General features: G+C 56.1%; 1 protein-coding gene across 4 annotated transcripts in view; it reads left to right on the top strand.

Moving 5' to 3' along the window:
• The window catches only part of SGSM2 (small G protein signaling modulator 2), a 37,748-nt gene extending 13,427 nt beyond the window's left edge, over positions 1–24,321 (top strand). The window contains exons 3-24 of one of the 4 annotated variants that reach the window (XM_060082918.1): positions 6,247–6,409; positions 6,683–6,844; positions 7,105–7,172; positions 7,270–7,415; positions 7,728–7,862; positions 8,383–8,507; positions 8,923–8,990; positions 9,133–9,293; positions 9,479–9,605; positions 11,152–11,286; positions 15,876–16,029; positions 16,792–16,856; positions 16,955–17,100; positions 17,617–17,745; positions 17,997–18,179; positions 19,818–20,198; positions 20,437–20,561; positions 20,988–21,070; positions 21,235–21,344; positions 21,767–21,863; positions 22,351–22,518; positions 22,716–24,321. In XM_060082918.1, the coding sequence (XP_059938901.1) occupies positions 6,247–6,409; positions 6,683–6,844; positions 7,105–7,172; positions 7,270–7,415; positions 7,728–7,862; positions 8,383–8,507; positions 8,923–8,990; positions 9,133–9,293; positions 9,479–9,605; positions 11,152–11,286; positions 15,876–16,029; positions 16,792–16,856; positions 16,955–17,100; positions 17,617–17,745; positions 17,997–18,179; positions 19,818–20,198; positions 20,437–20,561; positions 20,988–21,070; positions 21,235–21,344; positions 21,767–21,863; positions 22,351–22,518; positions 22,716–22,804 (3,020 nt within the window). In that variant the 3' untranslated portion in view covers positions 22,805–24,321. Of the gene's footprint in view, positions 1–6,246; positions 6,410–6,682; positions 6,845–7,104; positions 7,173–7,269; positions 7,416–7,727; positions 7,863–8,382; positions 8,508–8,922; positions 8,991–9,132; positions 9,294–9,478; positions 9,606–11,148; positions 11,287–15,875; positions 16,030–16,791; positions 16,857–16,954; positions 17,101–17,616; positions 17,746–17,996; positions 18,180–19,817; positions 20,199–20,436; positions 20,562–20,987; positions 21,071–21,234; positions 21,345–21,766; positions 21,864–22,350; positions 22,519–22,715 lie in introns of all 4 variants that reach the window. The other 3 variants (XM_060082917.1, XM_060082919.1, XM_060082920.1) reach the window with 3 other exon arrangements.
• Positions 24,322–25,470: the final 1,149 nt, after the last annotated feature.

The raw sequence follows: 25,470 nt of genomic DNA, 5'->3' as shown, positions 1-25,470 counted from the left end.
ACAAAGTCAAAAAGCTAGTAAGGAAAGGAACGAGGGTTTGAACCCACATCTGCCTGACTCTAAAGCCTGTGTTGCCCAGGGATGGGTCCCCCTGTGAGGCCTGCCCAGGAGTGGAGCCTGGAGGTGTGGGGCATTGAGGAGGAGTTGGAGGCATAGCTTGGGTCACCAAACAGTGGACTCATGATGTCCAGAGATACTCTGGGAGACAGCGGGTCTCTTGTCGAGCTGGGTGAGGCTGGCACTGGCCTGGTTCCCTGGCAAGCCAGTGTGAGCCCTGCACATGCAGACTCTGCCCTGCATCCCCAGCAGGGCAAGGAAGATGGGTACGTGTGGTATGAACTTCATTTCTCTCACTTGCTTGGTTCCATAATATCAGGGCAGTGCTTTCTCCTCCCAGTGAAAGTCTGGGTGGGAGAGTTGCTTTCTTGTTTTAAGGCTTTGAACAAGGCTGAGTGCCACCCCCCTCAAAGCTGAAGCAAACCGCCAGCATCACCAGTGCAGGCGGAAGGAAAAATGTACCCTTGTTACCATAGAAATGCTTGTTCCGCGTGGAGGCAGCCGTCATAAATCCCTGGTGGAAATAGCTGGCCGGGGAAGTGGGGAGGGGAGAGATGTAGGATGCCTGGCCTCGCCTCTTTGCTCCCCTCACTTCATCCGCTACAAGTGAAATGTTGACTCCCGCCATGGGCAGTTGAGGAAGTTCCTACTTAAAAAAGGCCTCCCATCCTACCCATTCCTTTATCTCCAGGGAGGCTGCTCCTCTCCTGGAAATCTTGGTTTCACCATCCAAGGCTTTTAAAAATTCTGCTCTGAGTAATGTCCCCCAAAACTCCAGGACCAAAACAAGCCACTTGTGGCTAGCTGCTCCACCCAGCGCTTTCCTCACCTGGAAGCTGAACTCGCCTGTTGCACAGATGGCAGCTGGCAGAGGTGGGGAGCAGGGCACACTGGACATACGAGCTCCTCCCATTATCAACCCCTCCTGGCTCAGAGCCTTGGGCCCAGCCTTCATGTCAGGCTGTGCTAACTCTGGATGCCGTGTCCCTCTACCTCAGCCAACTGACCGAGTTCTCTGAAGGCCATTCAGTGGGTCCCCCTATTACCAGGCTGGGCTTGTCCAGGCCCCTTGGCTGCTGAACACAGTTTAAATGTGGATATGCGTGTGAGAGCTGGGGGTTGTTTCTGAGGCCCGCTGGGCTGACTGAGGACCCTTCTCAATTGCTGCTGCGTTTCCTGGCAACCATGGCTTTAGTCCATCCTCGTGGGCTCCTGACACACCTAAGCTTGTCCCAGCCCACTGAATTGTTTCTCCCGTCCCTATGCAGCTCAGATCACCAGTAGCTACCCTAAGCAGAGCCCAGGTCATCCTGTGGGAGGGGGAACCAAGCTAATCTGCAGACCCTGTTTGCTGAGGGAGCTGGTGATGGGGTGGGTGCCCATGGACAGACCCAGCCTTTCTGAGTTTCATGACTTTCAATTCACCTCCAGGTTGGAGAGAATCTCTAGCATCCTTTCATGATGGAATTATTGTTATTATTTTGAATCGGTAACCTGCCTTAAATATCAAAACTATACAAAAGGTACACAGTAAAAAGTCTCACTCCTTTCCTTGCCCCCATTCACCCACTTCCCCTCTACCTACCAGTTTCCACACCAGTAATACTACCATTCTTCCTTCTTATGCATCCTTCCAGAGTTTTTTGTCCTGATTTTTTTTTTTTTCTATTCTTTGTTTACCCCACCCTTTTTTTTTTTTTTTTTTTTTTTTTTTTTGCGGTACACGGTCCTCTCATTGTTGTGGCCTCTCCCGCTGCGGAGCACAGGCTCCGGACGCGCAGGCTCAGCGGCCATGGCTCACGGGCCCAGCCGCTCCGCGGCATGTGGGATCTTCCCGGACCAGGGCGCGAACCCGTGTCCCCTGCATCGGCAGGCAGACTCCCAACCACTGCGCCACCAGGGAAGCCCAACCCCACCCTTTTTGTAATCAAAAGCTATCACGCAGTCAAACTGCTCTGCATCTTGCTTTTGGAGACCGTTCCGTTATTAGCTCCTGGAGCTCATTCTCATTCTTTTTCAGAGAAGCATAATATGATACTGTATGAATGTGCCGCATTTACTTAATCTGTCCTCTATTGATGGACAAGGGGATAGTTTCCAGTCTTCTGCTGTTATAACTAAGTAAGCTTGATTCTATCTGTAAGCTAGATTCTCACAAGAGGGGTTACTAGGTCAGAGGTTATTTGCAATGTTAATAGATAGTGCCACATTGCCACCGTAGGGGGTCTTACCAATCAGCCCACCCTCCAGCAAGGTCTGAGAACATTCAGTGACTTCCCAAGTCCCTTCCCTCTCTATCTACTGATGTCTCCTCTGTTCTAAATTGGACTCCTTGGAATGGTTAAATCAGTAAGTAAGGAGTTTGTGGGAGGGGCCCAGAAGATTCCATTAGCACTCGTGGTCTCCAATCCATGTAGCATTTGTTGAGCCCCGTATCTTAATAGACTTTAGGGGCATGTCAGAGACTGGTGAGGGACAGTCCCAGGGCTTGTCTGGGCTGTAGTTCACTGCTTTTCCTTGGGAAGATGGTGCCAGACCTTGTCAGGGTGGGATGTCCACAGCCAGGTGCTAAAGTTAAAACTGTTTCCACTCCTGCCCACTCCGAGTTGCAGTTCCCCGAGCCTTGCTGTCAGTTGGATAGGATGACAGAGTAGAAAGGGTACCCTGGGCTCAGCCGGTCCTGGAGCTCCAAAGGCCACTGGAAGACCAAGGTGGGGAGGGAGAGGTTCATGCTTGTTGAGTCATGTCTGTTTCTCTGTTTCAATTCATTCACCTAGACCTTCCCATCCCAACCAGTGACCAAAAACAATGTTGATTTTTATCAATTAGTTCGTGTTTTTCTTATATGAAGTGATCCAGATGATGTCAGGGCTGTCTCTCCCCTCTTCCAGGGCAACCAGAGTGGCTGCAGGTGGTGCTGGGAACCCTGAGGCAGGGGCTCCTGAAACCTTCACGTCACGGCTGGGGACCAGGGCCCAGACAGCTCAGTTAGAAGGGGGATGATTTCGGCTGACTTGGTGCTTTGGCTGTGATGGGCGTCTCCTTCAGGGGCCTCTGTGTGACCTTCTCCCTGGAGAAGCGTGCTTGTTGGTCTGTGAGAGGGCCTCCTGGGGAGCACAGACAGCTGGAGAGTTGGGCATGATTGCTGATAGCTCTACAACTGCAGTTCTGAGTGTGGTGTTCTCTGTAGGTGGGCAGAGGCCAGGGGGATCTTTGTACTTGCATGTCTGTAAGTGTTGATCAGTGGAAGTGTCTGCAGTTCCTCTCAACCCAAAAGTCTTAGAGCAGGGTTTTAAAACTTTCTGGGGTCAGATACCCCTTTTAGAAACTAAAAGCCAAGGATCCTTTATCCAGAATAAAAACACTCACCTAAGCACGCAGAAGCAGACCAGTGACTCTGTGTGCAGTTTTAGGGGATCTCGAAGGTCCAGAAGCCTATCAACAAAGCCTCTTAGGAGAGTAATTATCAATTATATATTATCAGTGTTATTATATTATTATTTTTCCTACACACTGCACACAGTGACGTGCTCCTTCCCTGTGGGGGACAGCCCTGTGGGAATGGGGAAGGACTAGTATAGTTTGAACAACTACTGGCCGAGGAGCCCATGGAACCAGCTTAGGAATACCTGGCATAGAGGGTCGTTTACTTTGCTTGGAACATAGAGAGTTGAGAGAGATTTTTCCCTCTGCAGACGTTGCCTGGCACCTTGCCTGGGTTTCACAGAAGGAACTTAGGGGCCATGGGGTGAGTGGGGGCACTGGGTGTGTTGTTTGGGCTTCTCTCAATATTCCCTACTTGCAGTAATTGCTGAGGAATGCCTCCACCCACCCCAGAGAACCCTGAGGCTGCCTGTGCTCACAGCCTGCCTGGCAGGCTGGGTGAGGCCAAGCTGCTGCCTGCATCCCCAGGCTCCCCAGCCTGGCTACACGGGCAGTCTCCTGGGGAAGGTAGGAAAGCTAATGACTCATTATCCCGGCAATTAGTCACGTCACCAAGGCACATGATTCTCTGCAGGACTGGTGCCACCTGCTGCTGCTCTGGCCTTGTTCAGTGCTGCTTTTCTCCCACTCTGATCGGGGAGTGCCACCCCAGGAAATAGTCACCCCCTTCTTCCAGCTGTGGACTTGTAGCTGCAGCAGCCCCAGGACCAAGAGACTATGACAAAAAGGTCACTCACCTATGTACCCCAGGGCCACGCAGGACCTCCAGGGACCAAGGGGACAGCCATGGAGGGGAATATGTGGAGGACACTTAAGCAAAGATTCCCCCACATGTTCCATACACACATGATACCTGTGGATACATCTGTCTGTGTACGTATGTGCTCATCGATATATGAACATGCCATGAAGGAAAGGCTGCAACTTGTGAAATAAAGTCCTCCGAGGCCTGAGCTCCCAGGAGAGGGAGGGCGTCCTGTCTTGTTTCCCCTTCCCTGGGATGCTCTCAATGAACTGGCCAGCTTCCACATTGGCCCCAGGGACTCTCTCTAACTTCTTGACCTCAGTACAAGAGAGAGCCAAACAAAACTCTTTTATAGGACATCAGTGACTGTCTGTTAGTAACAATGAAGGCAGAAAACAGGCAAGAGCCTCTGTTTTCAGTGATTATTTCCTAAGTCCAGGTTTCATATTCTTTTTTTTTTTTTTTTTTTTTGGCTGCACTGTGTGGCATGTGGGATCTTAGTTCCCCGACCAACGATCGAACCCATGCCCCCTGCAGTGGAAGCACAGAATCTTAACCACTGGACCACCAGGGAAGTCCCCAGGTTTCATATTCTAACAACAATAGTCACAGTAAGCTTGATGGGGCCTCAGTTCCCCTGTTCCTAAGAGAATGACACCTCCACCCACCTCTGGGGCAGCCTGTGATTCTCTCTTTAGTGTGTCCTCGCCTCTCTCTGCCAGTGAGAGGACTTGCAAAAACCCAGCCCTTACAGGTTAGCCATAGAACAGGATCTCGACAAAAAGAGGTTAGGAGTCAGGAACCGACTTGCATCAAGGGCCTCCGGCATGAGGTGTTTATGTACTTCATCTCGTGTAACAATTCACACCAGTCCTAAGAAGTCTCCCCCATTTCACAGATGATAAAACGGAGGCTCGGAGCATTAAGTCACTTACCCATGTTTTCCGGAAGTAGCGAGTGGCACCACACTTCAGACCCTGTTCTGACTCTCCACCTCCAGCACAATCCGTGTAAAAAGAGTACCTGTGAAGTGAAGGGAGACCTCCTCCCACCTGTGGGCCCCCACCCCCCAACACACCTGGAGGAGGTGAAAGGGGCTGGGCCAGTGTTTGGGGCCCTGTGTCTATGCCCAGCTCTGCCACTCTGTGACTTCGAATCAGCTCTCTTCCCCTTTCTGGGCCTTTCCTTCCTCGGCTGTAAAACAATCAGCGTGTCCTCAATAATGGCCAAGCCCCTCCTTCCCCCACACCTACACACTAAGTTTTTTAGAATCTGTATGTGCCCAGGACAGCTCCCCACCCTCCCCAACCAAGCCCTTCTTTCCTTCCTATGGGGCCTGTCTGCTGAAAGCAGAATCCAGACAGAGAGAGTAGACCTGGCCCCTAAAAACATGAATGAATGAAGGGAAACCCTCCCTGCATGGGAAGTAGAAATCCCTCACTGTCGGCTGCAGGGCTCATCAATAATCCAGGGCTGCTGTCAGGTCCGATCTCTGCAGTGGCTTCATCAATATTTCAGCTCCTTCTCCAGAGCCTCGTTCCTTAGCAACCACATCATCTCTGCTCTACAGGAGGGCTGCCAGGCTGTGTGCTCCCTACATCCCCTGTCCTGTAGGTGCTGTCCGTGCTTGCCCTCGTGGGCAGGGGGTGAAGCCACCCATGCCAACTGGCACTGGCAGCTTTGTCCTCAGAGCCTCAGGGCGATGCTGCATACAGGAGGCACGTACATACCAGATGAGAGAGAGGGACAGGGACGGTGTGGCACAGCAAAGCCCCCGCAGGTCCACCCTGGGCAGGAGCAGGGAGGGGCCCGCGGGAGTGTTTTGGAGAGAGGTCAGGGTATGTCTCCGTGGCCTGTCTTAAGCCCGAACCTCACCCCCTAGTCTTAGCAGAGCCAGGGCCTGCCCTCAACTCTCTGCTCTCCATAGGTATGGGGGAGGGGAGTGTTTCTCTCTCTCCTGCTCTCACCCAGGCTCAGCTGCTGCTCCCTTTGTGGCCCAGGTGCGGTGGAGGCTTGCCTCCTGCATCAGCTGAGGCGCCGTGCCGCCGGCTTCCTGCGCAGTGACAAGATGGCGGCCCTGTTCACCAAGGTGGGGAAGGCGTGCCCAGTGGCTGGGGAGGTTTGCCACAAGGTACAGGAGCTGCAGCAGCAAGTAGAGGGCAGGTAAGCCCTGAACCAGCCCCTCCCATGCCTCCCTTCTGCTCTTTCCATGTGCTGTTTCTTGCAGGGCCTCACCTCTTGGATGACGGGCCAGCCTAAGGGAACGGGGGTGGCCCTTTCAGGCACAAGGTCCTGTCCACCACCTCCAACCCCCCATCCCAATCAGTCCTCTGGGTTCTTGTCCTGCAGCTCCAAACTCCGCTTCCAGTGCCACCGGTCTGCGATGAGGCTTACCCCCAAGCCCTCCCACTCCTGAAGCCCACCCCCTCTTTGCAGGAAACCCTTGGCGGGCAACCAGGAGACCCAGCAGAGACAGGGCTCTGCCAGTGGGAAGGCCCCAGCCCTCAGCCTGCAGGCCTTGAAACACATATGGGTACGCACAGCGCTCATCGAGAAAGTGCTGGACAGGGTCGTGCAGTACCTGGTGGAGAACTGCAGGTGACTGCCCCTCCCTGAGCCCAGCCCTCCTTGTGCTTGACTGCCCACCACAGTCTATAGGCACGTGCCACCCCCCGTAGCATCCCGAAAGCAGAGACCACACCAGGCACCCCACAAAGCTCAGTCCTTGTGGACTCATTTCTTCTTGCTAACTGACATGAATTTGATCCTTGTGGGGGTGTATCTCCTTGGTGAGCTTGACGGCCCTGGAATGAGTCCTGGAGCCCCAGTGGTCACCCTGTCTGTCTCTCCCCTGGCAGCAAGTACTACGAGAAGCAGGCATTACTAGCAGACCCTGTGTTTGGCCCCATCTTGGCCTCTCTTCTAGGTAAGCCTAGGAGCAGACAGGCCTGCGCTGGGCCAGTGGGGGCTCCAGGGCAAGTGCTGAGGGGGCACCCCCGAGCTGGCTGTCCCTGTCTCCACAGTGGGACCCTGTGCCTTGGAGTACACCAAGCTCAAGACAGCCGATCACTACTGGACCGACCCCTCGGCTGATGAGCTGGTCCAGAGGCACCGTATCCGGGGTCCCCCAAATCGTCAGGACTCCCCTGCGAAGCGCCCAGCCCTAGGAGTAGGTGTCACTCTTCCCACCCTGTGCTCACCCAGGATATGCCCCCGGGCCTTTGTGGAGGAGCAGCTAGGCTGTGTGCTCCTGGCAGATCTAGGCTGGGCCTCGGAGATGCCCAGGGGAGTGGCCACCCCAGGAGAGCCTTTTCCCCACACTGGCGCTCACATAAATGCCAGGAGCACAGAGCTGGTCCGTGGCTGAGAGCAAACTGGGTGACCCTTGGGGTCACCTAGAGAGGGTCTGCATGGAGGCCTAGGGCTGACCCCCACGGCTGACTTCCTGGGGCTGGGGGCAGAGCCGTGACTTTGTGCGCAGATCCGGAAGCGGCACTCAAGCGGCAGCGCTTCGGAGGACAGGCTAGCTGCCTGTGCCCGTGAGTACGTGGAGTCCCTGCACCAGAACTCGAGGACACGGCTGCTCTACGGCAAAAACAACGTGCTGGTACAGCCGGTAGGAGAGCCTAACGCCCGGCCCTCCTCTCCCTTTTCCAAAGGCACCAAGACCTCCAGCCACGTTCATCCCTTTTCCCAGTGGCTTGACTAGAGAGAAGGGGGAGAAGGGCCCCACCCCCTACTTCACTGTATCATAGCCTCACACCCAGCCTGGAGCTGGCAGGAGCCAGGAATGGCATCTGCTCTGGCCAGCTGAGAACCAGGCCGTCCAGGAGTAGGAATGTCAGCCAGCAGGCAGGGTGAACGCCCAGCTTGGGTATGGCTGGCCCGGACATGCCTGGCATCCAGGAGGCTGACAGGACAGAGCCAGTGGCCCCAGGCCAGCCAGGGAAAGGAGGCACCCACATCTGCGTGTGGCACATGATGCCCCCTACTTCCTCCTGGCTCCCAGTCCAGGATCCTGTGATTGGCCTGGCCTGGCCTCCCTGCACGCACCTGGAGCTCCTTTTCCGTAGGCCAGCCCCAGGAGCCCTCAGGCCCTCATCTTCTCTGTCTTCTGGTGTGTCTGCTCCCTGCAGAAGGAGGACATGGAGGCTGTCCCTGGCTACCTCTCCCTGCACCAGTCTGCACACAGCCTGACTCTGAAGTGGACCCCCAACCAGCTCATGAATGGGACTCTGGGGGATTCCGAGCTGGAAAAGAGGTGGGGGCTTTGGGACTTCCTCCAGGAGCCTTGCTCCCGGGCGGGGGATGGAGAGACCCAGCCTGCTCCAGGGGGCAGGCCTCACTCCTTACCCGATGCCAAGAATTGCAGGGGGAGGCTGCCTGGACAGGTTCCCGAGCTCTCTAGGACTGAGCCGGGCCTGGGCACGGAGAGGTTTGCCTGAGCCAAGCTCTAGGCAGCTGAGACTGCCAGGCTCTGTGCCATGAGGACAGCGTGGGGCCCAGAGGGACAAGGTGGCTGGCCGAGGTCACATTCTCGGCTATGGTCAGGGTACTAATAGTAGTACCCTGAATACTACTATTCAGGGTAGTCTCACGGGTGTCGGGGCCGGGAGATGAAGAAGGCGGGATGGCAGGTCTTGGGACACAGCGACACCAAACTGGTTCCTTTCCAGCGTTTACTGGGACTACGCCCTTGTTGTGCCCTTCAGTCAGATTGTCTGCATCCACTGCCACCAGCAAAGTGAGCCTCCCCTGTCCTGGGCACAGGGGTGAGGGGAGAGAGCCTGCGCCGTGCACGGACTTCCTGTCCCCCTCCTTCCGTCCCCACGCTCCCACCCCACTGTCCTCCTACCCAGCCTCACTGGCCCACATTCACCCCCCAGAGAACAGTGGCACGCTCGTGCTGGTGAGCCAGGATGGCATCCAGAGGCCACCACTGCACTTCCCGCAGGGGGGCCACCTGCTGTCCTTCCTGTCCTGCCTGGAGAACGGGCTTCTGCCTCGAGGACAGCTGGAGCCCCCACTCTGGACCCAGCAGGGGAAGGTACCTCGGGGCTTGGGAGGCTCTGGGTGAGGGGATGTGTGGGGTGGGTTCTCCGCCCACCTGCTGGCCTCCCATCCTTTCCCCACACGGACCTCTTAGGAGCAGCCTAGCTGGGTGGGGGGGCAGGGGGGCGATGGATTGGACCCCGCCCTGGGCAGGCTGACCACCCGCCCCTCTCCCCACAGGGGAAGGTGTTCCCCAGGCTACGGAAGCGCAGCAGCATGCGGTCCGTGGACGTGGAGGACGTGGGCTCGGGGCGGGCCACCGACTACGTGTTCCGGATCATTTACCCTGGCCACAGGCACGAGCACAGTAAGTGTCCCAAACGTCATTTGTGGAGGAAGAGAGAGGTGGGGGTGTAGTGTCACCCAGGGGGCCGCAGGCAGGGTCCACTGCCCAGGCCCGGTTAACCCAGGCAGGTACTTACTCAGCCTCTCACCAGACCTTCCCCCCGGCAAATCATCCCTCGGAGAAGTGGTCTCTTGTCTACCTAGCTGTCTTCTCCCCACCTTGTGACCCCAGGCTCTTGGCTCAGCCGATCCAGGTGTCGCTGTACAGTATTCTCTTAGTCATCCTTTCATGCCCTGCCCCAGGGAAAAAATGTGGTGAGACTACACATAGAAGGTGGAGAAATCTTGGTTTCTTTTCAGCCTGCCACCTGACCCCCACAAGGCGGCCTGGGTGCAGGGTCAGCGCGTCTTTATAGATGGTGCAAATTGTTCACTGACTCTGCTAGAGCCAGAACCCTCCCCCAACCAGCTACTGATGAAGGGAGCATTAGCAGGAGTAGCGGGGGCGTCTGGGGTGAGATTTGGAGCTGCAGTGAGAATCTATGGGGCCAGGAGTTGAAAGGTGACTTGACCCTCATGGGTCCTGCCCCACCTGGACATAACCCCTCTGGGCCCCAGGGGGCTTGTCCACAGGCATCTACCAACACATGAGCTCCCTTTCTGGTCAGAGCACTGCTGTTGCCCATAGGTCTCTCCAGGCCAGAATGGCTGATCTCGGGGATAAGGTCAGGGAATTTGCCAGCCCAGAGCATTTATTGCCAGCCAGACCACCTGCTCCCAAAATGTGCTAACTCGTGCCAATAAGCTGTCGACAAGTTGTCTCCGTATTAGTGGACAGATTGCCCAGACTGCAAACACACAGCCACAGCACGAGTTCTCTGTTAACAGGCTTGGAGGGCAGGAGACCTGGGGCCCCCTTCCCTCCCAGGAGTGCCTGGTGAAGAGAAGGAGACTCAGCTTTGGCCAGAACGTGTTTGCAGACCTGGCATTTAATCTCAGGCTCTTGCTCGGCTCAGATTCTGCAGCTTCCACTTGCCCTCTTCAAGCCTTGGTACTTCCCAGTTCCGGTCACTTCAAGGAGCTGAAGCCCAGCGGGGTGACTCAGGCTCCTGGGGAGCAGCTCTGGGAAGCCCTTAGGAGGGTGGGTTTATAGTCTGAAGCGGGGGATTTGGGGTAACCCTCAGATGCAGTTCAGCTTGACCATGACACGAGCCGAAGAATGATTGGGACCCATCTGCCAGCAGTCATGCCCAGCCTCCGCCAGGGCTGGGGAGTCCCTGTCTTTCCCTACCCTGGCGCCCCCATCAGTTCTCTCTCTTCTGTTCTTCCTAGAGAGGGCATCCTCCAAGAGTGGAGCTCTGTAGCCGCCGCCCTGTCCTCACCTTCTTCCATACTTTCCCCAGTAACTCATCAACAGACTCTCAGGTCCCCCCTTCCCCTCTTCCATGCCCTGCAGGCTCAAGGTGACCCAGACTCCATTCTGCTCTCCCGAAGGAGGGAGTGCGGACCCTCCTGCCCCGGGCCTAGGGTCCTCACGCCTCTGCATCTCTGCTATTCTTTTTGAGCAGTCACTATTAACTACCACCACCTAGCGGCCAGCCGCGCGGCCTCGGTGGACGATGATGAGGAAGAGGAGGATAAACTACACGCGATGCTCTCAATGATCTGCTCGCGGAACCTCACAGCTCCCAATCCGATGAAAGGTTTTTATCCCTCCCCCTCTCCCTGACCCCATCCTCCCGCCCCACCCCCCTGGGCCCACCTGCCACCCACCGCAGGGGCTCAAATGGCAGTGTTGGCATTATGGGACTTGCACCCAGGAGGCAGATCAGGGAGGGTGGAAGGAGGTGCTGGCAGGAGGGGACAGTACAAAATGCAGTTGACTCTGGGCTCCCCATTGAACGAGAAAAGAGGGCTTTGCACCCGAGAGGGAAGAGATTGACTGGTGGGAAGTTCTGATTTTCTGGTCCCCTGTTGGAAATGAATGGCTCTCTGAGAGCCCTGCTCCCACTCTGGAGGGGTCATGCTGGCAAACCCAGGACAGTGTCTCTTTCCTTCGCTCCTGCTGGCTGGGAAGACGGGCCCCCTGTGCCTCTGACTGCTGACTTAACGGAAATAGGACAGAAGTACCAGGCCCCTCTTTAGCAGGGGTAGGGGCTGGACAGCTCATGGGGACAGGAGTCACCTGTGGTCAGGTGAGCGGTCAGGGTCACCATGGAAAGAGACCCGGGGCTCAGTTTACCCAGCTGGCACTTTAGCATGAAATCTAGAAATATCTGTGCCAAGGATATAAGACAGGTGTGTTCCCGCCCTCATGGACCTGACTCCAGGGTTACCAAGGCCCCCTCATTGGAAATGACAGGACAGTGCCCACAGCTCCTCTGTCCACCCCTCAGCGCAGAGCTAGACTTGTAGAGAGGGACTGGTCAGGGGATCAGTGAGGGCCAGGCCCAGGTGCTCAGGGAAGATTGCTTCTGAAGGTCTGAGGCCACCTGTCTTGGAGTTTAGGGGAGGCTCCCCATGCCCACCATTCCCATGCCACAGGTTAATTTCTTTTTTTTCATTAAAAATATTTATTGTCCATATAGGAGCTAGTGGGAAAAGCTTCATCTCTCTTTTCTATACTCTAAGAATGACCAATTAAATATATAATCCCCAACCTTTTAGGAGATGAGGGTAGGGTTTATACAACAAGTAGGAGAAGAAACTTAAGACACCATTGTCCATAATGAAGTGTCAACCCATCTCTATTTCTTCAGACCTTAATGCAAACATGGAACCCTTTGATCCATTGCCCTACCAAAACACCTTGGTGCAGGGGGCATGACTGCTATCCATAGCCACATCCAACTGCAGACATTGTAGCCAACGCTCGGAAGTCAATGGATCTCTATTAAACACACACACACACACACACACATACACACACACACACAACACCCCTAATTTCAGCTTCTTTTAAATATTGGAACATTAAATTTGTGAGGCAGATTATTACAGTAATATCTTCCAATTTGTTTATGCCTCCCTGAATCCATTTGAATAATTCTCTACCGTTCTTCTAACTAATTTATTTTTAATTTTTTAAACCATTTTTTAAATTGAAGTATAGTTAATTTACAATTTTTTTTTGAGGCCACTTGGCTTGTGGGATTTTAGTTCCCCAACCAGGGATTGAACCCAGGCCCTTGGCAGTGAGAGGGAGGATCCTAACCACTGCACCACCAGGGAATTCCCTAATTTACAATGTTGTGTTAGTTTCAGGTACACAGCAAAGTGATTCAGTTACATATATATATATATATATATATTCTTTTTCAGATTCATTTCCATTATAGGTTATTACAAGATATTGCATATAGTCCCCTGTGCTATACAGTAGGTCCTTGTTGTTTATTTTATATATAGTAATATATATATGTTAATCCCAAACTCCTAACTTATCTCTCCCCTCCGCCCCTGGCCACAGATTAATTCCTTCTCCCCTTCCCTGCCCCTACAGGGGGCATCTAGGAATATGTGACACTCTCCTTATGCTTCCGCAAAATTCTACCAAAGAACCCAGTTCCTTAGCTCAGCCACCAAGCCTGTAATGGGCGACCAAGTCCACGGCCTAGAACACATCGAGCACACCCTCAGCACAACTGCCAGCTGCCCCCTTACCCATCACATTCCTGTCCTTGTGTCGGCCCTCGCTCCCAGCCCTTCCAGTGGGCCTTGCAGGCCAGCTGGTGGGAACTCGGGGGAGCCTCCTCACTTGTCATGTTTTTTGCCTGCCACCTGGTTCCTTGCAAACCTGGGCTTGAGGCTGATGCTTATTTCCAGGTTAGCTGACTTGGAGCCGTGTGGGGAAGCTAAGTCAGGAGAGCCGGGGAGCTCCTTCTCACCCCACAAATTATAGTCAGGCTGGAGGCTGTGGGGGTGGGGGAGTCCCAGTAGAGCCCCTAATTAGTGGAGCTGGAGACAGGAAGCCATCCCTGGCTGCTCTTAAGAGCTGAGGCCTCCAGGGTCAGAGAAACTTACAGGGTCCAGAGGCCTCGGGGCTTGTTTGGGCATCCTCTTGGGGAACTCAGGGGTCAGACCGACCCAGTGTGTAGCCCCTGGGACCCCAACACTTGAGGAGGGGGAGGAGGTGTGGAAGCAGAATCAGCAGGTGGCTGGGGAGATGGTATGGGAGCCCTCATGTCCGCTCCAGTCCATAATGACAACACTGCTGAGGCCGTTCTGCTAGCCGTTGCTTTCCAGGCCTGCAACATGCTTGACTTGTGCATGTGAATCAAGTGGCGGGTGTCCAGACTCTCCTTCCCCCCTCCCCTCCTTTTCCCGCTGCCTCCCCGACAGAGCAGAGATGCTGTTCACTCTAATTCGGCTCCAGGCCAGGCACCTTTCCCTCGGAGTCTTAGGGGCTGTGGGGTTCAATCACCCTAATTGTTTTGCTTCAAACTTTCCTCACGCTCAGAGGAGAGAGTCAGAGTCAAAGCTGGCCCAGCAGACCCCCGTCCAGCCTGCTGCCCCTCGCCCAGTCACTCCAGAGCTCCAGCTGTCTGCACTGGGTTAATTCAGAGATGCAGTGTTCAGTGCTGGCTGGTTCAGCTCCTTCCTGGAGAATTAAGGTGAAGAGCATTGACCCAGGAGTCTGCCTTGGTTGGGCCCTGCTTTCTGGGCATGAACTCGTTTCCCTGTGTGCCCACCCTCTGCACCTGGCAACCCCCTGCCTGCCCGCCTGCTGCCTGCTGCCTACCTGGCTGGGCCTGCTCCTGCCACACACACCGCCACCGCCCCCCCCCCCCGGCTCCTCCCACCACTGGCCTCTCTCCTGCCTGCTGCAGGGGCCTGAGCTGGGCTCCTGCCCCATCCCACCTGCATTTGCCCCCTCCTTCTTCTTCCCAGAGTCTCAGGCATGGCTTGCAACCCCTCACTCCCAGAGCCGCAGCCCCTCCACACCAAGCGTGTTCCCTTAATTTGCCTCCTGGTGGAGCTGAAGGGCCAGATATCTATAAAAATCCCAGCCATGGGTCTGGGGAGAGAGCCCTGGGGCCAAGACAGGGCAGCCCCTGAGGGGACTGGAGGGGGTCAGCTCAGCCCTCCCCACCAAGGCACACCCAGAGCTGGAGTCTGGATCCCACAAAAACCAGGCCTAGGTCTGCTCCAGACTCATAGCAGGCCAGGGCCCAAGCCATAATTCGCAGAAAAGAGCTACTGCTTGAAAGAAGTCTATCACACACACAGCTCTCTCTCTCTTTCCTTGTCTTCTTCACTCTTCTCTTTCTCTCTCTCCTTCCTGGCGTCATCTCCTGGTCCTTTCACTTTCTGCCCTCACTCTGCTTCATCTTTGTGGCTCACTGGACCTGCCAGAGTCCTGCACGAGCAGTGCCCGCCCCACGTGGGCCTTCGAAGCTCTCAAGGGTCTTGAGTTGTGATTCAGGCCAGCTGGGCCAGCTGAGGAGGCTTGGTCTGCTGTGGTGTAAAATTGTCCAAGGAGCTGTCTTCTGAGGCTGCACCGGGCACACTCTTCTGGGTGGTGGAACGTGCATGCCCAGCGGCCACCCTCATCCCCACAGTGGCCTGGCAGCCCCGGAAACTTTGCCCCTCCTGCCAGTTCACCTGCGTGTTTGCAGGAGGCCACCATGCAGTGCAGTCAGGCTAGGCAAGGATGGAGAACTCACCCACTGCTGCGAACTCGGGGGCACCTGGCCTGGGCAGGGAGCACTGCTCCTGCTTAGCCACTGGCCGCCAGGTCTAGAACCCTCAGGGGGATGAGGTCTGTGGACCAGGACTGGTGGCTCAGGGGTCCTTCGGGGGTTTTGATCCGTGGGTGCTCCTCGCATGGGAAGGTTCAAAGTTTGCGAAGTTCCAGGCACCTTCCTGCACATCCCAGAGTTTGCCCAAAGAGACCAGGCTGAATCCTGGAAGGCCAAGCCAGCTGGCAGCATTTCAGAGAGCTCAGGCTTTTCTTGTTCCTTCTTTTTTCTCCTCCCTCTAGAAAAACAAGTGTCTATTCCATTGCTTATAGCAAGATGGAGAGAATAGACACAATCATCCATGACTCAGTGAAAGTATCTTACCACGTTGAGAAAGACTAGGTGGACGCTGGGAAGTGTCAGGCGCCCTCTCTCTCCACCACTTCCAACTCTGGGCTCTGGACCCTGGGCCAGGCAGGCACCACCCCTGTGGTTTTCCACCAAAGGGTGACTTCATGCTGCAGCTCTGGGCACAGAGGTGGGCATGCTGCAGGGTACTTGGGGGGAGGAGACCTGCCGGGCCCTGACCATGGCCCCCCTCCTGCCCTCAGATGCTGGCGACATGATCGAGATGCAGGGCTTTGGACCCAGCCTGCCAGCCTGGCACCTGGAGCCCCTGTGCAGCCAGGGCTCCTCCTGCCTCTCCTACTCCACCAGCAGCTCCCCATACGTACCCCCCAGCCACTGCAGCTGTGTCCCTGACCGGTGAGTGGGTGTGTCCATCCGTGTGTATGTGTCAGTCTGTCCTTTGGGGCTGTGTCACTTGCCTGAAGGGTGATCTCTAGTTGGACACACCTGGGTTCGAATTTCACTTCTGCTCCCCATGTGACTTTGACAAGTTGCTGAGTCTCTCTGAGCTTCTCCATTTCTGAGCCTCAGTTTCCTCATCTGTAAGATGGGGATAATACCCCCTTCTCCCTAAGGTACTTGTGAGGACTGAATGAGGTATATAACCCACGTGAGTGTCCAGAGCTGTGCCTGGCACAGAGCAAGTGCTCAGTACCTGGAGCTCCCCTTTCCAAGGTGGACCTGGATCCTGCTGTCAGGCTGCTGTCTGAGGACACTCAGCAGGTATCTGGGCATCTGCCACGTGCCAGGAACAGTGTGCGAATGGCATTTGTGTGAGGGTCATATGCCGACACTTGATGCTTGCCGACGGCTTTTTCACCAGGAACTTCATTTTTCTACCTGTTGCACCTGTTGACCCTCGGATGGCTCTCTCCATTTTCACATGAGGAAACCAAGATTCACTAACATGAAGTTAGTTGCCCAAGGTCCCCTGGGTGATTGGGGGCCAGGCTGGGCCCCCAGCAGCTCTACCCAGGGTAGCTGGCAGGGCCGGGGAGCCCTTGACATGCTTCTGGGTTGTAGATCTGGCTCCCTGCACCACCTGCCCTCTGAGCCAGAAGGTCCTTGCTTCTCACTCTTCTCTCCAGAGGAGCAGCCCTGAGTCAGTTGATTCCACAGGTTGCCCCTCAAGCTGCTGTGTGAGAGCATGAAGAGGCAGATCGTGTCCCGGGCCTTCTATGGCTGTGAGTGTGGGGTGAGGTGGGGCCGCAGGGGGTGGGAGCAGGGGCAGGGGGAGGCACGGGGACGGAGGGTCACGGCCTCCCGGCTCCCACCCCCACAGGGCTGGCATACTGCCGCCACCTGTCCACGGTGCGGACCCACCTGTCAGCGCTGGTGCATCACAACATCATCCCACCCGCCCGGCCACCGGGGGCCTCGGGGGGCCTCACCAAGGACATGTGGAGCAAGTATCAAAAGGACGAAAAGGTGCACGCTCTGGGGTGCCAGGGACCGAGGCCGGCTCGAGGGGCTGGGGGCCAGCAGGGAGAGGAGACCAGCCTGCTCTGTGAGTGGCTTTCACAGACTACATGGGCGTTCAGGTAAAAGGTGGTCCAGGGTCAGAGGTGACAGGCCAGGACTGATGGCCTTGGAGTGCCTGGGTCAAGGTAGAGTCTCACAACTAGACCTGTGGGTTTCCACAGGAAGGGGACTGGACAGGAAGTCTATTCTGCTTCTGCATTACTCCACGACCTTGAGGAAATCTCCTCGTCTCTCTGGGCTCCTTTTCTGCCCTGGAAGGAAGCAGGGTTGAAGTAGATCTGCTTCCAGCTCTAGTCTGGGGGCAGGGAGGATGTGACGGTCCCAAAGCCGGGTTTGCCTGGGTTTCAGCAGAGTGACCAAATGAATCGCCATCCCCAGCCCCAGCTCTCAGGGCATGGGGTCGCCGAGCTGGGCTGCAGAGACTGCAGGGGCTGCATAGTCTTTCCCCCCTGGGTCCCTCAGAACTACAAGGAGCTGGAGCTGCTGCGGCAGGTTTACTCTGGCGGCGTGGAGCACGAGGTCCGCAAGGACGTCTGGCCGTTTCTGCTTGGCCACTACAAGTTTGGCATGAGCAAGAAGGAGATGGAGCAGGTGAGGGGAGCCTGTTCCCCATGGGGGTAGGGAGATGGGGAGCCAGGCCATGGGAAGCAGGGAGGGGGGCCTCAGAAACCCCAGCCTCTTCCCAGCCAGAAAGGAACAGGGCAGAGGAAGATGTTAGCAGGGGTGCCCCACTGTCTTCACCCCGAGGCCCGACCCTGGTCTCCAGCTGTCCCAGGAGGACAGCTGCAGAGGAGGGCCTGGTGCACCCCTCCCGCCATGGTCACGCTGTGGTCTGAGTACAGGTGGACACAGTGGTGGCAGCGAGGTACCAGCGGGTGTTGGCGGAGTGGAAGGCCTGCGAGGTGGTGGTGAGGCAGCGGGAGCGGGAGGCTCACCCAGCTACGCTCACCAAGTTCTCCTCAGGCAGCAGCATCGACAGCCACGTGCAGCACCTCATCCACCGAGACTCCACCATCAGCAATGACGTGAGCCCGAGGGGACCTGGGGGCCGGGGGCGGGGCCACCAGCGCTGTAGGCCTGCCCTCTAGTGTTCGCTGGCAGTGGAGCCCTGGAGAACAGCTTAGTGTGTCTGTGTCTCATTTTCTTCCACTGAAAAATGGGATGACGGTCCCCTGCTGCCCACTTCTCTGGGTGTTGCAGGAATAAAATGACGTGGCGCGCTGTGTTCTGTTCTAATGGACTAGCAGAGGAGGATAAATTTATGGGGAATTAGGGAGGCTCTCCCTCTTTGTAGAAAGACCTGAAGGCTAGGGATGGGCCTCCCTAGGTTCTAGTCCCAGGTCCACTCGTGACAAGATGAGCGACTTCTCTCCCATCTCTGGGCCTCAGTGGCCCCCCCTCAGCTCTGCTCTCCTCTGATTGCAGAAGCTCCTGCGAGGGCTGTTGGCCAGAGACCAGGGGAGCACTTCACAGCAGTCCCACCTTACAGAGTTGACTATGCAAAGCCAGCTCACAGCCTGTGTGGTTCTTCTGGCCTCACCCCTGACTTTTAGGTGAACATCAAGTCCCAAACTATGGCTGCTGGGCCCAACCAGAACTGATAAGTTTAAGTTTTCAGGACATTGTTTCATTAACTTAGTCTTTTCTTTAAAATTGCCTCTTTAGATAGTGTATGTTCTTGTTACTTAACTCCTTACTAATACTAACAGAGAACTCAAATTGGAGCAAGACTTAAAGAAATATAACTACCAAGGTACACTCTCCTTTCCATGGGCTTTGTTCTTAATCCCCTATTTGTGAACATACACTCTTTCTGCTTTGGGTTTTGTAAAATCCTGAGTCTGTACCAATGCCCCAGCTGCTTAGCTTATGGACTCAAGTATCCTTTCTCACTGGCACTATTCTGAGGCTCTGAATTGCCTCAGAATCATGGCCGTACCTGACACTAACCCAACAGTGCTTCTTGCCCAAAGTGAAAAGTCTTTTTAAGCATTCCCTTCCCTACATAGTCCAAATAGAAAACCAAAATGAAACAAAACTGTATGTATATGTCTCTTCTTTTCCCTGTGACTTATCTGTGGGAGTGTGGACTGTTTCAATCAGTAGAATATGTTTCTTTTCACTTCTTACCTCTCCTCAGCTAATATAACCGATTAGATACTTGCTAGAGAGGTTTCCTGCCTTGTACAGAACATTCAGTACTGAAAATAAGGAAGAACTTATTTTTCCTAACACCTCCAGTCTGCCGCATCCATAGGCTGCCCCAGAGGCCACACCAGAGACACTATGGAAGCTGTCCTGGCTCGAGGCAGCCTCACGACTTCTGTGTTTGTAGAGTGACACTTACGCTGGCCATCGAGCGTCCAGGCCTCCGGTCCCCCTTCTTCCCTGCAGCAGCCGCAGGAAGCGCTTCACACTTTTTCTCACCAGTTTGAGGCCAGATGGGGCTGGAGATGGTGTTTTCATGTTTTCCTGGAGCCTGGTCAGCTGGGTCAAAGGGGGCACTTGGCACCTGGGGAAGGCAGTGCTAGAGGCCATGGGGTGGGAGTGGGGATGTGAGGAGACTCCTCCATCCCTCTCAGATCTGACCCAGGAAGGAGATGCCAAGCTGAGGGACGGTGCTGGAGTGCAGGTGTGAGCCCTGCCATCTTTGCCCCCACCAGGTGTTTGTCTCTGTGGATGAACTGGAGCCTCCAAGGCCCCTGGGCCCCGAAGATGCCAGACCAGAGCCTGAGCAGGGGGCGGGGGCCAGGCCCACTGGCACCACCATGGTGGAGCAACAGTCGGTGGAGTTCGACTCTCCAGACTCAGGACTGCCTTCCTCCCGCAATTACTCCGTGGCCTCGGGCATCCAGTCAAGCATAGATGAGGGCCAGAGCATGGGCTTTGAGGAGGAGGATGGCGGTGGGGAGGAAGGCTCTGACGGGCTGGTCCCTGCAGCCCAGGTCTCCAAGCCTCAGGACCCCAGCCAGGAGAAGGCCTCGCGAGCCGGCGAGCTGGAGGCCGGGGAGGAGCTCGCCGCCGTGTGTGCTGCTGCCTACACTGTATGTGGTCGTTCCCCAGGCACTGCTCTCAGCGGTCCCAGAGGCTGGGGATAGGGGCTGGCGGGGCAGAGGGTGGGGTGGCCTGGACTGTCCTGGAGGGAGGTGTTCAGCCCATCTCTCAGCAACCCCACAGGACTCTGTTCTCTGAGTCCCTTGGTTCCCTGCCTTTGCTGCCTTCCTTTATTCGGGCATCACCTCCAGCCCCCAACTCACCCCTGAGGGCCGTCCGCTCCTCCAGATAGAATTACTGGACACCGTGGCCTTAAATTTGCACCGCATAGACAAGGATGTGCAGCGATGTGACCGCAACTATTGGTACTTCACACCCCCCAACCTCGAGCGGCTCAGAGACATCATGTGCAGGTGCCACTGTGGGGCTGGGCTCTGTGGGAGGCAGGGACCCTGCTCTGTGAAAGGCTAGACCCGGCAGCGCCCTGCTCCCCTGCCCTGTCCCCTACTCACGCTCAGCTCCCTCTGTCTGCTGTGCCCCCTACCCCACCCCCTCGTCATTCTCGAGGTCTTTCAGATCTCAGGTTTGGCCATGCTTCTACAGGAAGCCTTAGAGGACCCCCACCCAGCATGTCAGGTGGTGATGGCCTGTCCAGTCTCTCTCCCTGAGCCCCCGAGGGCCTTGAGGACAGTGGCTATGGGTTGTTCGCTGTCGTGCTCCAGTGCTTTAGGGTCGCAGAACCTCTGGGGAGCAGGCTGCTCTAGGGGCCGTCTCCCCAGGAGTTCCTGAGGGGAGGGGAGGATGGCGCACACCCACAGTGACTCTCCCTGGCATTTCAGCTACGTGTGGGAGCACTTGGACGTGGGCTACGTGCAGGGCATGTGCGACCTGCTGGCGCCTCTCCTGGTTGTCCTCGACAATGGTGAGGCGGGGGTGTTGGGATTGGGCCTGGGCTGACCCAAGCTGGAGAAAGGAAAAGGGGATGGCATGGTCTTCATGGGTGGGCATGTGAGCCAGCCCTGTCCCCCTGCGGACTGAGGCTTTGGGGTCTCCTGCCTTGCCGGCCTCACGCCCACCTCCCCACAGACCAGCTGGCCTACAGCTGTTTCAGCCACCTCATGAAGAGGATGAGCCAGAACTTCCCCAACGGGGGTGCCATGGACGCCCACTTTGCCAACATGCGCTCCCTCATCCAGGTGAGGCTGGCAGCAGCCCGGGGGCAAGTGACCGGGCAGCGCTGGGCTTGTTCGTCATCCACGGGGAGGCCGGGGAACGCTCCCAAAATGTTTTCTACGTACGCTTAGTTTCTTTCATTAAAAAAAAAAAAAACCCACCATTTTCAACCTTACAAATTGAGGAGGCGTGTCAGTGTGTGAACGCTTATGCTCATGAAAGTTCTGGCGAGTAGTGCGGTCGATGATGAAATCACCCAGCATGTGGCATCACTCCAAAGAGTACATCCCAGAGAGACAGGTGGAGCTGCAGAGTGCAGCCTGGACGGGAGAGGCGGGAGCAGCTGCCAAGCAGCCAGGGAGGCACCACAGAGGGGCCTGGGGGGCAGGGAGCCAGGGAGAGGCTATACCCGTTCAGTCTGGCTCCCGTCCTCCACTCAAACCAGATCCTGGACTCAGAGCTGTTTGAACTGATGCATCAGAATGGAGACTACACCCACTTCTACTTCTGTTACCGCTGGTTCCTGCTGGATTTTAAGAGAGGTAAGAGGTGGGCTGGAGAGTGGGCCTGGGGTCAGGGGCGGTGGGAGATCCCTCTTCCCCGAAGTCAGTGGTTCTCAACCCACACTGTATTTTAGAACCCCCTGAGGAGCCCTGGGCCCCACCCAGCCCCAGACTTCCTAAGTGTGGTGATTTTAAAAGCCATTAGGTGAGTCCATAGCGCAGCTAGGGTTGAAAATCACCCAAAGGCAATGGTTTTCAGAACTGTTTTCGAACCAAATCTTCCCGAGCACCAAGGCCTATAAAAGGCTGCTCTAGTGCGATGTGGCCTCTGCAGGAGGCCAGTGTACAGGAACTACAAGGGAGGAGGGCGGGACCTTGGCCTGGGGCACAGAACTGCTCTCCTGGACGGGCTCCCGTGGTGGGGAGGGTCCCGGGACTCTGGCCCCTGGAGCTCTGTCTCGGCACGAGGTTCTGTCCAGAGGCCTGTGGACAGCCAGGCCCAGCCTCAGCCTCTCGCTGTCCGCAGAGCTGCCGTATGAGGATGTGTTTGCTGTGTGGGAGGTGATCTGGGCAGCCCGGCACATCTCCTCGGAGCACTTTGTCCTGTTCATCGCCCTGGCCCTGGTGGAGGCCTACCGAGAGATCATCCGTGACAACAACATGGACTTCACTGACATCATCAAGTTTTTCAACGGTAGGAGCCACTCGGCCGTTCCGGCTGCCTCAGCAGGGGCGTGGGGGCCTCCACAGGGTTTGGGGGCCCTCGGGAATACTGGCCCCTACCCTGTAAGCAAATGTCAGGAGTCCAGGTGGAAACGGAGCAGGGTGGGCAGTCCCAGGGCTCCTCCCAGACGGCTGCCCCCACTCAGTTATCCATGTTGTTTCCCCCAGAGCGGGCTGAGCATCACGACGCCCAGGAGATCCTGCGGATCGCCCGGGACCTCGTCCACAAGGTGCAGATGCTCATAGAGAACAAGTGAGGGCTGTGGCCAGGGGGGCAGTGGCCCGCCAGAGCCCGGGCTCCGGGCCCCTTTGGTCCCACAGAGGAAGGTGCAGGCGCGGCACAGCCAAGACTGCCCCAGCCCTCAGCTGACCCACCGGCCCAGCTGTATTCCTAACAAAGCGCTTGTGAGCCTGGGACGGGACTCCAGGCAGTGCTGGCCCTTCAGGGCGAGTCAGGGGCCAGGATGCCCTCAGGTCAGGACCGGGAAGGGAGGGGTCAGCCTCAGGGAATGGCTGCCTTGGGGGACACTTACCCTGCTCCCCTCTCAAACACCTGGGGATAGTCCCACTGCCACTGGCAGCCCCAGCCTGGACAGCTCCCCATGGCCTCTCCTGGGGCCCTGGAGAGTTAGGAGGGCAGTAGTTGCCTGGACCCTACCTGGGTGGGTCTAGGGGACTCTGTGCTGTATCTCTTCTGAGCGTCCCTCTGCAGGCCCAGTGCATGTGCACGCACCAGCCCCAGTTAGAGCAGCCAGAATGGCTGCCAGTTTGGGTGTGTGCCCTGGGTGCAGGAGACCTGGGCTGCCTTCCAGGCCCTCCCCTGAGACTGCGGGACAGCCCAACAACATGGGCCCTGGGTGGGAGCAACCCACCTCAGCAGCACTGCCACTGCCTTTAGCCACCTGAGGTGACCCCATGCACCACCACCACCCCCGGCCTATACAGTGCACCCATGTGTATCTGTACGGTCTCTTACCACCCTGCTCTTGCTTTATGCATTAGATGCATCCCCGAAAACTGTGTATCAGTGATGCTTTTGCCAGCAGAATGACCTGGAATGTGGCAGAAGCACTTGCTCTCCAGGCTGATTCTTTAGGGAGGCAATCCCGTCATGGCCTCCTCTCAGGGACGGGCTCCAGAACTTGGGGCAGCCCATTGCCTATCCCAGGCATCTGCTGAGTCCCTGAGGTGGAGGGGTGGATACTTGGATCTCCCCAGCTTGTCCTTGGTGAGAAGCAAGGCTAGCTCTTCCTTCCACATGCTTCTCAGGATGCCGAGAACACTAGGGACCCACAAACCCCCTTAGAGGAGCCTCACTCATGGAGGTGCTAGGAAGGGCCCAGCTCCTGACCCCAGGCCTAGTCACACTGCTTGCTCTGTCATCCCCACTTCCCGTCTCATCAATACATGCAGGATAGGCCTTGTTCTGGGGCCAGGAGGCCACTCTGCCCCAGGGTTGGGCCTGCCCAGCTATCACTAAGGTCTGGAGACTTCCTGCATTTGAGAAACACGAGAAAGGGCCCAGCCACCCCTCTGCATCTAGCACAGTCTCCCCAGCCCAGCCCTGCCCCGGGCACTGCACCACCTGTTTGGAGGCCAGCCTGCCCCACTGCCCACCCACCAGGTGAGTCCCTGGCCTCCACCAAGCACAGTGGCCGTTGTGTGCCTGCCTTAGTGACTCAGTGGTTTTTTGAGGAGCAGAGTGTGTATGTTTTTTGGCTCAGAAACTATACTCTTCAATGTAACAGACCAATAAACACAGCATTTGGCAATGCTTGAAGCTCTGGTGGCTATTTGTGGGCTGGCACTGGACCGTCAGTGACTGTTTGTGTTGGGGAATTCTGTAAGCTCCGGATTGAGCGGTAAGGAGGGCCAGCCCCACAAGGCAAAGATGGTGAAAAGAGAGAACCAAAGTTTCCAGAAGAGAGGGGCCTTGGCTGTGGAATGGTCCAGGGTGATAGCCAGACTCTAAGTACCTAGAGAGTTGAAGTAAGTCAGAAAGAGAAAGGCCTAGACTGACCAATGGCCTCTCCAGCTTCTGGATGGCATGTAAGTCCCTGCCCCGCCCCGCCCCTTTCCAGCCTTTCTGCCCTCTGAGCTGGAGCTTGATGGGGAACCTACAAGACCTCCCGGCCTCTCTGCTTCTGCCCATTGAGCACTGTCTTTGAGATGCCTGCTTCAGGCGGGAGCATGGAGGGTATAGTGGCAGGAGAGGTCAAACTCACTGAGGCATGGAAAGTGCTGGACTCAAATAGCAGGTTCCCATCTGCCTTCCCCCGCCTCAAGAGGGCCACTGCCCCATCAGCCACAGTTCCGGATAGAGGGCTGCAGTCACCAGCATGTTGTTTGGTGTAGAGGACACTAGCTTTCTGGGCAATAGGGCCTGCTGTCAACTTACTCAGAGCTGCCCAGGCAAGGAAACCAGTTGACACCAGGAACCCTGTGGCCAGGACCTTATAAGCCCCTCAAGGAAACTCCTCTCCACCCCCTAGCTGACCTTGTAGCCTGGAGCAATCAGAATTCCCTCTGCTGTAACATCTATTCATGATAAAAACTCTTACCAAAGTAGGTATAGAGGGAACATATCTCAACATAGTGAAAGCTGTTTATGACAAACCCATAGCCAACATAATACTCAATGGTGAAAAGCTGAAAGCCTTCCTCCTAAAATCTGGAAAAAGGATGCCCACTCTCACCTATTCTATTCAACACAGTATTGGAAGTCCTAGCCACAGCAATCAGAGACAAGAAAAAGAAATAAAAAAGTATCCAAACTGGAAAGGAAGAGGTAAAATTGTCAGTATATGCAGATAACATGATAACTATATAGAAAGAACCCTAAAGACTCCACACAAAAACTACTAGAACTGATGAACAGAAAGCCCAGAAATAAACCCACACACCTACGGCCAATTAATCTTCA

The sequence above is a fragment of the Mesoplodon densirostris genome, chromosome 18 (assembly GCF_025265405.1).
Source record: "Mesoplodon densirostris isolate mMesDen1 chromosome 18, mMesDen1 primary haplotype, whole genome shotgun sequence".
Lineage (NCBI taxonomy): Eukaryota > Metazoa > Chordata > Mammalia > Artiodactyla > Ziphiidae > Mesoplodon > Mesoplodon densirostris.
This window is presented reverse-complemented; position numbering and strand designations above follow the sequence as displayed.